General features: G+C 49.4%; 1 protein-coding gene across 2 annotated transcripts in view; it reads left to right on the top strand.

Annotated features, from left to right (window-relative positions):
• LOC144153821 (sodium-coupled monocarboxylate transporter 2-like) overlaps positions 1-12,484 on the top strand; it is a 59,900-nt gene that overhangs the window by 25,960 nt on the left and 21,456 nt on the right. For both annotated transcript variants that reach the window (XM_077685552.1, XM_077685551.1), the window contains 2 exons: positions 7,227-7,367; positions 11,011-11,140. In XM_077685552.1, coding sequence (XP_077541678.1) covers positions 7,227-7,367; positions 11,011-11,140 — 271 coding nt within the window. The remainder of the gene's footprint in view (positions 1-7,226; positions 7,368-11,010; positions 11,141-12,484) is intronic.

The raw sequence follows: 12,484 nt of genomic DNA on the forward strand, positions 1-12,484 counted from the left end.
AAGGCAATCGCCCTATTAACTAGTGGCTGTGCGGACGAGTGGGTATCGCCAGGAGCAATTACCACATCAAGGGGCTCCTGCGACGAATGCCAACAGGAAGTGGTGCTCACCGCAGTAACACCCGCACATCGCGCAAGAAGCGCGAGTGCACAGCCCCTAATGAGTGGTGAGCGGGGCTCGCCGCGAGTGGAACTCGCACTCGCGAGTGGTGAGTGGGGCTCACCGCGAGTGGCGCTCGCGCTCACTCGTTTGCACTCACCAGGCCAAAACGATGGTGAAGCTCGTTTGAAAAAGTTTCGCAATTTCCGGAGAGGCGGGTTGCGTTCGGATAGGCGGGTTGCGTGTTGTGGAAAAAGTAGTCCATTTTCGAGGCCTTGGCGTATTAAACGTACTCTGTTATGATACTTCCCTTTCACGCGGACCTGGCGTCACACATCCTTCAACGGCAGCTACGGTACTTGCCTTGAGGCAAGTGATTGGGGGTGTGTGTGTGAGTGCACTCATGAGTAAGCCTGCTGACCTATGCCGATCCTTGCGGCGTTCCTCTGTCCCCCTGGGGGATAGGTTCGGACATTTCCTGTCCTATCTTGATATGGGCTGTTCTGTGGCTGAGGAAGTCTGTTACATAGTATTACGTGTGCACACCACATCCTGTTGTTTTTAGTTTGTTGCGGATGCTTCTGTGCGTGACGTTGTCGAATTCTCCCTTTAGATTTAGTGCGAGCACCGCTGTTGGGGCTTGCCGTGTTGCTTGTTTGACAACCAGTTCGTAGAATTATACGAGCACGTCTTGCGTTCCGAGTTGCTTGCGGAATCCGCACATTGTTTGGGGCATGATGTCAGGTTCGTCCAGATGTCGTTGGAGTCGTTTGAGTAGCATTCGTTCCATCACTTCACCGACGCACGAGGTGAGAGAGATCGGTCTCATGTTGTCGATGTACGGGGTTTTTCCTGGTTTGGGTATAATGCATACTTCTGCTTCTTTCCATTCAGGTGCGCGGGTTCCCGGCTCCCATGTCATGTTCATGTGATTGAGAAGTTTCGTCTGGCTTCCGTCGCTGATGTTATGTAGCAGCCTGTACATGGTCGCATCGGGGCCTCGGGCGCTGTTATTGTTGCTTTCGTCTACGGCTGCGAGCATTTCTGTTTGGGTGGAAAGTTAGTCCAGCAATTTGTTTTGCGGACCAGAGTAGTCTTCGATTTCTCCTTCTTCTCTTTCCGTTTTGAGATATTTCTTTTTGAGGTCTTTGATGAAGTCGCTCGCATTTCCCTTGTAACTGTTTTGGTTGGCTGGGAGGGTGCGGTTTGTTGCGCTCTTGCTTTCTAGTGGGTCGATCAGATGTTTGAGCAGGCTCCACGCTTTCATGGTTGACAGTCTGCTTTGCAGGCCGTCGCAGAACTGCAGCCAGTTTTCTGTGCAGAGTTGCATCACATATTCTGTCACCAGTTTATTCAGTTCGTAGATGCGGTTCCGAAGTTTTTTTATTTTGTCTTGTTTTTTTCCACTTCCTCGTTAAGCTGTGTCGTGCCTCCCATATGTGTAGGAGTTTGGCGGCAACGAAGGGTGTCAGCGTTGTGGCCGTTATTATTTGTGTGTGTTTTATGTTCATCAGGGCTTGGCGTTTAGCCCACTTTGCATAGGTGCCTGATTCTGTCTTGGCTTCTTTTGCTTCTTCCTGAGTTTGTCTCAGTCTGTAAGCTGCGCTGTCACTGTTTGCATCTTGAATCTCAGTCCTCTGATCTGGATCGAGATGATGTCATGGTCTGAGCCAAGACTCGTCCCTGTGTTTTCCCACGTGGTGTCGCGGATCCCTTGTACCATAGTGAAGTCGGGGGCAGTGTCTCTCGACGTACTCGTTCTTATACCTGTTGGGGTGTTTGGTTCGTTGAAGGGGGCGAGGCCTTGTTGCTCTATCATTCTGACTAATGCTTTGCCTCTTCTGGAGTTACACCTGTATCCCCACTTCGCGTGTGGTGCATTGAAGTCCCCAATAATGACGACCTGCTGGCCCTGGGTGGTGTCGAGGCTATCCTGGATAATTTCTTCTAGTTTTATATCTTTCTTCGCTGGCCTGCAGAAAACACACAGAGAAGAAAAATTGCGACGAATGTACACAGCTCAAAGCATTAATTGCCAAGCAAAATCAACGAATCAGCGAGCTCCTCGCTAGAATAGAAACCCTGTAAAAATCCAAAACAGGTGATAATAATAATACTAAGCTGAAATGGGCCAGGAAGCAGATCCAACCACACCCACCCGCAACAGTAGATATGGAAACGGAGGCTGCAACCACTGCACAACCACACGAAGCGAACGAACCGGACTGAGCAAAACCATTCCTATGCCTAACACAAATGATGAAAAAACTCACCAATCAGATGAACACCATCGCGAGCCACGGCGAGCAACTGTCCACCAAGGTAGGAACAATCGCAAAAAAGATAGACAACAATGTAGAGCAACTCAGGCTAAGAATAACGCGGTGACCGCTCACAGAGGTGGCCCAACACGCGAAAGGCTGTACAAGAGAAATACAAACACGACACACTTCCAAAAGCGTAACGATGGGGAAGAAGAATACCGGAAAACACAAGAACACGATAATATATCAATGGAGCTGCAGAGGCGTAAAACACAACATTCGGAAACTCCAACCATACATAGATAACCCAGAAAATAAGCCAGACATCATAGCACTACAGGAAACGAATACAAAACCCAAATTCCCAGGCTACGTGTCATACACGAATCCCAGTGGTAAAGGAACGGCCACCCTAATCAGAAATAACATTGCAGCCAGACCACACCTCACTCCGCAGAGAGGAGGAGCGCACGTACTGTTTTAAATACACAGCAAGAATGTAGGCATCAAAGTGGACATGTTTATCCTCGACGTGTTACTGATGAACGGCTAGCGCTTCCCGGATCTCTTGGCTCATGGATTCAGGAACAGTGGCAGATGCGCGTTCTGGTAGCCTATTCCATCCATCTGCAAGTTCTCTTGAACGATGGCAATAAAATTAGCTGGTGATTACGATACTCCCTAATGAGACATTTCGGCGCAGCAGCACTGCGTTTAGGCAGCCCTCACTCGTTGGTTCTCTCGAGGGCAGCGATGATGCGCCTCTGTGTCGGCGGCGCGAAGTGCGTCTCAGGAAAGAACCGCGACCCGCGTCTTAGGCAGGGAACCCACACCATTATCACGGGCACGCCTTCCTCACGTTTTCTCTAGCGTAGCGCAGACGAGCGTCTCGTGCGGCCACAGCATACCAGCCCCCCCCCCCCCCCCCCCCCAACCACCGCAAACTTTTGGAGAGCGCTCGCGCCGCCACGGCGAACCGCCCTCCCCTCACAATTTTTCCACAGTCTCCTCCATGCAGCATAATGCCCCCCTCCCCCACCGCACGCTTTCGGCCAGCGCTCGCGCCGCCACGGCACACTGCCATCCCCTAAATTTTCGAGACATTCTGCTTCTTTGCTTTTATTCACTAATAATTCTCTTTCAATCTTTCACTGCCATCGTTCACTCTGTTACGACGGCGACGCGGCTCAGCCTGGAGACGGCCGCCAAAGGGCGGCGCCCTAACAATCTCCCGATAGCGGGAGGAGAAATAAATGTTTATTCTACGAGCACTAATGCTGCTGTTAGGGCACCCGCCTGGTGGGGGGCGTCCGTAGTCCGGGATGCCCTGGCCTTGGCTGGGTAGTCCAGGCCCTCTTTACCAGTATGCACTGGGTCCCATGGTCCGGACTTTTCGGGCAGGCCACCCGCTGCTCGTAAGAGAAGGGAGGGTTAGGGGGTAGGCCTGGGGTTTGTCCGCACTCCCATACTAGGGGGTATAGTGTTCAGGGCAAGGGGCAGAAACTACAGGTGACCGGGTATATGGTGGGGTAGATCGCGTGAAGAAGGGTGCGACGAGGATAGGAGTTCGTTTGGGTTCTTCTCAGGCTGGTGGCGTCTTGTCTCGATAACTGGGGATATGGAGCCAGGCGTATTCTTCTGCTTTGGAGATATTGGGCCAGAATGACTCCATATGTGAGGAGAGGTTCTGTTTTGGGAGCAGCAGGCGATGTTTGTACCCCGTAGATAATGATTCGGTCGCTACGACCGTTGTTCCGAAGCCTCGCTAGTGACAGTCTCGATAGCGCCACCATTCGCAGAGGGCTAGCTGGGACGCTGTAGTCTGTTTGATAGCCTCTGGCAACATAAGACCATAATTTCGAATCAGTCCAGCGAACCGTCGTTACTCAACGCCATGCCTGATTTGGCCCAACTTTTAGATGCGAAACATCTCATGCTCGGGGCTGTGTCCCTCCCTCTCTCGTAGTCGTTGTCCGCACTTTAATGCGCATGCGCGTCTTTTCAGCCCCGTCAGCGTTTGGGCTGACGTCAGCGCAGTCCACTATAAAAAGAAATAGTTAGGCGGCGCCCGGTTTCGATCCCACGACTCTCGGGCCGCAACGGGACGTACGTGGCGCTCTTCCCTCTGCGCTACAAACCGAGACGGGGGCATGTGCTACGAACGCGCCTTATGTACTTCACTTATTCAAACTACGTCAAGAAGCTACTTATACAACGAAGGCACGCGAAACTGAACCTCAATGGAAACGAGGAACTGAAAACTAATGGAAACTTTGGTCGACCCGATGGCTGGGGTCGACTAGGATCCGACATCAGCCAGAGGTGTGCCTTCTTTTCCTTGAGCGCTGAGAAGGGTTGAATAGCTTTCAAGTTTGCGATTTCTTGGCAAGGCCAGCCTGCGCTAGCGACTCTCTTAGAGCTGCTGGCACAGTTATTCATTATCGCATCAAATATAATAGCAAAAAATGGTGTAAATAAAATTACGCCCATCTTCCCGCGAGGGAACCCTGGTGTGATGCGACACATCGGGGGGTTCGTTTGGAGTGGCGCTGGTATTAGATTGTGTCACACCACTTGCTGAAGGGACCGTCGCTTCCATCATATCTTCATCGGAAGAATCAAGTCAAGCACGCAGTCGTCAAGCAAAGTGACGCGAAGTGCAACGAGAGCGAGCGCTGACTGAACCGCCGCAGCGCGATACCCGCTTTATATTCACAGCCCATCAAGGAGAGGAGACAACGGAGGAGAGTCGCGCATGCGCACACTTGCGAGACGGGAGCGGAGCGAAGCGAGCGAAGCGCGCACACAGCTGTTGTTTATGATAATGAGACGGAGTGAGAGCGTTGCGCGCACAGCTGTCGGAGAGAAGACGGCACGAGAGTCGCGCATGCGCAGCTGGCGTGCGGACGCCGGACTACGCCGACGCAGGAGGGACATGCCTCAAAGCAAGAGATGCGTCGCATCTAAAAACTGTGGTAGTGGAAGCGGGGGGGGGGGGGGGGCGGGGTGTAAGTAATAGGGCGTTGGCGACGGAGAGCTGATACATACACCGCATTCAGATGCTGTGCATGTTCGTGAGAGTCTGCTAGCGCTTCGGATCTGTTGGCTCGTGACTTCAGAAATAGTTGCAGATGCGTTTTCTGGTAGTTTATTCCACCCATCTCCCACTTTTTGAGAACGACAGCAAGAATAGTCTCCCGAAAGAATTTGCAGTTAATTTCGGTCGCTACGACCGTAGTGCCGTAGCCTTGCTAGTGACACTGTCTCAATGGAGCCGTCATTTGCACACGGCTAGTTCGGAGGCTATAGTCTCTTTGATAACCTATGGCACTGTACTACCACACTTTCTAATGAGGCCACTGAACCGCTGTTACTCAACACCATGCCTTTTTTGGCTCAACGTTTTCGTATCAGACATGCTAGGATCAGACATAAGCCACAGGCATTCCTTCTCTTCCGCGAACGCTGAGAAGGGTTCAATAGGCTTTCGAATTCGCGATTCCATGGCAAGGTCAGCCTGCATTAGTGATACTATTGGAGCTGCTGGCCTAGAAGTTTTGAGTAGGCAACATCGCTCCGTAGTTCCCTAAAAACCTCCTGGCCAAGCGATTGAAGGAAAAGTATCCTATCCGCAGTCTTTCTGGCGAGTCCCACGGATTGAGCTCGACAATGAGGTCACATGCTTTAAGCCTTGCCCTTCCGTCAAGGCGCCAGCGAAGAAGCTGGCAGACATGCGGAGCAGCACAAATATCACGAGTGTGGTGTTTGCGGCATTCCTTCTTTCGGTCGATAGGAATGGCGTCTTGTGCCGCCGCAATAAAACATTCTGTACTTTAAATCCAGGCCATGTTTGAGAAAGACTGTAACTTGGGGATGAAGTGTTGACGGTTTGAATTGAAAGTGGGCTCCCAGAAGAGGTCTTCGGCATTTGTAATGTTGTGTGCACCACTTCAAAATGTGACACGAACCACAGCTGCGTGTTTCTTGCTCTGAACTTGCCCCAGGCGACGTACAGAATGTCCAAGGAACGGTACTAAACGAACAAGCGCTCGAGCCCTGCCTCTGAACAGCGAGCATCCCGATCCCGGAACGATGATCATGACGCTACGGCTGGATGCTTATCCATAGTTATCACCTGCTGTATAGGGCACGAAGTGTGCACTTTGTTTACTCCTCATTGCATTCGGCTCTGCTATTTGGCATTTCTGAGCAGGTGACAATACAAGCTTAAAACATTGGCTAAATTTGGATATGAATAGCAGGCACACCGAGGCGACAGAGCGAGCTGTCACCTTACACATTCTACACCTGCGGCAGTACCGGCTCAGTGCAATAGGAGAGTGTGGCCGGTTACTGTTTTTCACTGCGTTAGAAGAAACCGTTTACGCATCGGAAACATTAAAACTAATTGTGAGATTGAAATAACAGCTTTAATAACTAATTTTGCAACAGATATAACACGGTGGGCTACTTAGCAAAAGCTGCACTTGGTAAGAAGGCTGAGACGTTTCGGTGTGGGTTTAACACAGGGGTGCAAAAGGTTTCCATGTTTCAGGCGACCATACGATCAATCGTAACATCGTACATCGTAACATCGTACATTGCACATTGAATACCAGTATATGGTTTGGGGCTACGAAAATTGATTTATGCTAACCAATTCTCAAAGTGAAATCCCGAAGACCAGTGAGTTGAAGAGTTGAAGACAAATAGAATTGATTGTTTTAACAGAACTGCTTTCGATATCTTGTAAGAAAGCCCTGAGAAAACTTCATTTGAGTTCTTTCGACCAACGCACTATGGTACGCGCTATAGACGCTCTCTTCTAATCGACATTTGTTTATGCTGTTTTTCTTTCTGCAGTTTCAGCCTTGACTTCACCAATGATGAAAATGTGTGGTCTGTTGTCTGGGGCGGTGCAGCCTTTTCCTTGTACCGACTCTGCTTCGATCAAGTGGTTGTTCAAAGACAGCTAGCATCACGAACACTTCAAGAAGCAAGGAGGTAGGGTAAATTACCCGATGGGTATTTAGATACAAAATTTGTCCCTCTAAGAGACACCGCTTTCGTTTACACACAGAGATAGATGCTGGGCAGTAACAAGCTTCCTTGTAATAATGTGTTTCCGTGTTGTGAGTCTACATTGTAAAAGAAACAATGCTAATGGCTTTCAACATAGGGGCTAGGTTCATTTTCACATGTTGCTAGCTCGGCATGCCATAGGTGATTGTTATAACATAAATTTTAAATCCATAAGCTGAAGCTTTCAACAAACAAGAGGTGGTGGATTCATTTAAAAGGGCGTTGATTGTTAGTTCGCGCGTATATCTTCTGTTTACATGCGAAATATCAATATATTGTGAATTACTCAGACATTGTGGCACTTTTTGAAGATTCAGGAAGCTCAAAGCAAAGATCGCTAAGCCCGCATACAGTAAATATTTGAAGCGTGCCTTCTTGTTTCGCCGCAGAGGTCTTCGAAACACGGTAGCGTACTGCCGCCCATGCCGCGTAAAACCTTATAATGTCCCCCTCTTCACCCTGCAACCTCTCCCTCCTTCCTTCCGATCCTCCCATGACGAGTTCAATAGAGGTTTGCACAGTTTAATTTAATGTTCCTGCTTTCGCTACCTTCGGTGACCTGATGTTTATCTGATGCTCTGAAGAGATGTTATCTTGTGTTACAGTGTTTTGGTTTATATCGCTTTTCTTCGCCACTTTTTTAGGGAGTTGTTTTTCATTCGTATCATTCAAACCAATTAAACGTGTATTCATAAGTGAAAAATTCTGGAACTCTCGGTACATAGCATTGTCCCTGAAATATGCCTGCGGTTTCCTTTTGCTCAATAGTGTGCACATGTATGAACCATGGCAGCAGGTTTAGTACTGTGGATTGGGTGTTCGTGTTACACATTCTTTTACCTGCTTTTTGTCGAGTGGCCGAATGCAGCGACAGACAGGAAGACAAAGTAGATACACCGAAGGTCGCGTTTAGGTAGCCAAATAAACGTTGTCGTATTTAAAACTCGTGACAAAAGCTCGTACCGACGTTAACTCTCAGCGGCCTTGAATGAATGGTTCAGAAAGAAAATAGTAGGCACACCCTCGTCTGGCTGGCAGTGAAATGCAGGTCTTCTCGGCTCATGACGACGAGGCTACCCCGACGCGACGTCGGATCATGTTTCTGGCTCACCCAAGAAGTACCCAGTGGTTGCGTAATTTGGCACGTGATGGCGCAGCCCATTGCGAGGACCTGGGGGAGGTTCACAGCATTGGGGACGCGCAACCACTAAGACAGGCGTCTGGCATATTGGTTATTTCGGGGCGTGCGGATCAATAAACTCCTAACGCGGAGGAGGCGGCAAAAAGAAGATAGCGGAGGTTTTCACTACCGGAGCACACTGTAGATGGCGCGGAAAATTTACCCAACCTTCCCCGCACGGAGGTGCCTGCTCGCCGGGAGGCGCGTTGGTGGTACGCCTTTATGGTCTGCTTTAGCGACGGTTGTTTTGTTTTGGCGCAGCTTCGCACAGCTTGAATAACTTGTTTGACAGCACCTCCTGGGTAACCTAGAACCGACGGAATTAAGTGGTCATAGGGCAAAAGTACGTTAACGATTTGTTTCCAGGGTGGAAGAAGAAAATGTAGAGACCACATACGAACATCTGGCCGCTGGAGAAACGCTACCTATAACGCACATGCTTGTCACGACTGGGACTCCATTTTCTAAATTGGTGAATAACAATTCAGTTGTCTTTTAAGAGGTATTAGAAAAGGCGAAAGGAGCAACTGGTTCTTATAAATAGCAATCGTAAAAGTTTCCTCAGCTTTCGCGCAATTCTCAAGCCTACTAAACTAACTAGTTTTAATCGGCATAAATGGGAATCACTAAGCTGACATGCCGAATTGTTCCGGCGTCTGCGCTTGGGCCGTGCAGTGGTGTAGCCCTGAGCTACACCACTGAGGATTGCTAGGTTCCGCTGTCTCACCCTTCGAAAGACGCTCCTCTCCGTTTTCTTTATAACGTCGCACGGTCGGGCTACAGCCGCTCTAGCCCGGCCGTGCCCCACACTTCTGCCTTCGAGAAGCCGCCCCCGTGAATTCAGGCAACCGCTATCAGAATCTCTCGTTTCAGTCTTTCTAGAGCCACGTGTGGGAATTCAAGTGGCGTCGCATGGGCAATTGTTGTCGGTGTCGTATAAAGCTTTGCTTTCCAATCACCTTCACATGCTGTATTGGAGCCAAATGTATTGTTTTCCTTGAATTAGACAGTAGTATCAGACACATTTTATCAGATCAGAGAAGACATATAAAATTGGACAGGTCCCCCACCTTTTAAAGGCTGTAGTCTTTTTGGAGGTCGTCGGAGCTGTTCGAGCTGTTCTGAGCTCTTTGACCAATACGAAAAAGTATTGATGTATCTGCACGGCACGGGAATCAATCGACTGGCCGAAAGTTGAAACAATCCTCAAAAAACAATTAAATTGATTTAAGACCTTTACAATCTACTAAAACCACTGGCATGCACAATAAATGTTCACCTAAAGCAGCGCGAAGGACACTTTAGGCGTGTTTGAGGCATGGTGTCAGGACGTACCTGACAGAAGAAATGTTCTTTTAATTCACAATAGACTTTGCATTGGTTGTTACGGCAGCACATTGAAAACCGTCAAACTGCGCGAAAGACAAACAAAAAAAAGATGGCGCGTGTATGAAGTGGCGCGGAAAAATTGAATTCAGAAAATCTCCGTAGGGTTACCCATGGGATGGGCTAGAGGAGAAGGGAAGAGCCCGAGGCTGGAGGGGAAAGAAAGGAGGCCATGTCACGTTACAGGGAGGCCGAAATGTATTTTCTCTGAACGACACTGGCAGCGGAGCAAGGCGATTCAGCGCCAACGTTTTTAGATGGGAAGCATTTCATGCTCGGGGCTGTGTCCCTCTCTCGTTGTCGTTGTTTTGTCCGCCGTGCGCTCTCTACTGCGCATGCGCGTCTCTTCAGCCCCGTCAGCGTTTGGGCTGACGTCAGCGCAGTCCACTATAAAATGAAATAATTAGGCGGCGCCCGGTTTCGATCCCACGACTCTCTGGCCGCAACGGGAGGTACGTGGCTCTCTTCCCACTGCGCTCCAAACCGAGACGGGAGCATGTGGTACGAACGCGCCTTATGTCCTTCACTCATTCAAACTACGTCAAGAAGCTCCTGATACAACGAAGGCACGCGAAGCTGAACGTCAACGGAAACGACGAACTGAAAACTAATGGGAACTTCAGTGGACCCCATGGCTGCTTCGCATACTACTCGGGGTTCCCCTACGGGAAGATGGTGTAATTTTTTCTATGGTCCTTAGCTCAGTTGTGACGCTTCGACAAAATTGCAAGCGGTGACCATGTTCCTATTTCTCGTGTTATTCGCTACTCTGGGTGCATAAAGAAGGACATACCCGATGAGGGAGCAGTACATGAACAATGCTGTGTGCCCATGCGGCACGAGGAACCCAGAATTTTCTGAAATCAGCCATAAAGCCTAACACGCTACATTAAATGTTCAGATCTACATGACTGACAGCGACGCTTTCGCGTGCACCACACGCACCAAACGCAGTTACTATAATCTGTTTTTTCTTACTGGCCAAAACTTTCTTCGCAGAACTGCCCTGTCCAGCACGGCCCTCATGGTTGTGCAATACCTGATATTCAATGCCATGGGATTCGTCCTGATCGTTTGGTTCCGTGGCTGTGACCCGGGATTGCTGGGCGATATAAAAAGTATCGATCAGGTAACTTGAAGCCTTGTATGCTTTCAAACTTTTTTGTCAATTCCAGAAGAAAGAAGTACAGGCGGCGCGTATGAGCCTTATTTTTTATTGATTTCTTGAGTTTCTGTCTTGCAACAGCTAACGAAGGGAGAACGAAACTCGTCACTGCTTAAGGTGGCAATGCGAGTCGTTTCAACGCCTCCGTTTTGAAGTACCCAAAGTTCCCAAAGAAAGGCTGAGCTTTATTTAAGTCAGTGTTGCTGTTTTTAGAGCGAAGAGTTTTGCCTCTACCCACCAAGGGGTCTGTCGCGATCTTTGGTGTCAACAGAAAAATCCCGCGCACAAATAAAAGAAGTTCCTAGCACCACAAGGAATTGAACCTATAACAAATAGAGTGACAGCCCGACAGGCCGTCGTCTTACCGACTTAGGTACAAGCCCACGCCGAGCTGGGCGATGCTGACGGTGCACTCACCGAGCACTTCGGCGGGTTTACTCTCTGTGTTCTTGCTGAATGCCACGTTATAGCGTTACGCGACCTCTCGCGCCGCTGTGCCCTACGCCAAGGCACGTGTAGCGTCCGTGCGCGTAGCTTGCGCATGCGCTAGCAGTTATGAAAAAAGGAAGCTCACACCAACGCAAGGAATTGCACTTCACCTCCGTCCTGCCGCCGGTCTCGTCGCCTCAGTCGGCGGCGGCAGAGACGCAGGAGAAATGCAATCGCCTAACATCGGGTTTGAGCTTCCATTAATTTTGTATAAAAAGAGTTTCCACTCAAACGTTCACCCATACAACTCAAGCAACCACCGTTCATGGATCCTGAATTCATTTAACCTTAGCGAGTAATGTCTCTTTGCAGTAATGAAATGTGTGGTTAAGTGCATTTCCCTTCTCTCTCGTTTCACTCTTTGTAGACCCACGTGTGTGAATTCAAGTGACGTTGTATGGACAATCATTTTGGGTTTTTTTTTTACAGTTCCCTTTTCAAACACCTTCACAGGGTGATTGGGGCGCATTTTTTTGTTGTGCGCGTGAAATAAAATTTACTTACACGTGCTAGACGTTCACTAAATAGGGTGCCGGGCCCTTTTTGCCCATACATCAGCGCTGTCGTTGGCTTTGCTGGCTTCTATTTTTCTGGCCGCCGGCTCACATCCTTCACCAACTTCTGGTTGAAGGCGTTCACATTTCTTCTCGCATTTAATGCGGGACCCTAGAGTTTCGGGGCAAGATAGCGCGCCGAAAACACAACATTGATTGATTGTAGGGTGTAACGCGCCGACGCAACGCCGGTGATGAGGCGCGCTGTAGTGGAGGGCTCCGGATTTCATTTCACCACCTGGGAATCTCTAACGTGCGCAGAAAT

The sequence above is a fragment of the Haemaphysalis longicornis genome, unplaced genomic scaffold, assembly GCF_048455015.1.
Source record: "Haemaphysalis longicornis isolate Haplotype H1 unplaced genomic scaffold, Haemaphysalis longicornis Haplotype H1 scaffold_9, whole genome shotgun sequence".
Taxonomy (NCBI): domain Eukaryota; kingdom Metazoa; phylum Arthropoda; class Arachnida; order Ixodida; family Ixodidae; genus Haemaphysalis; species Haemaphysalis longicornis.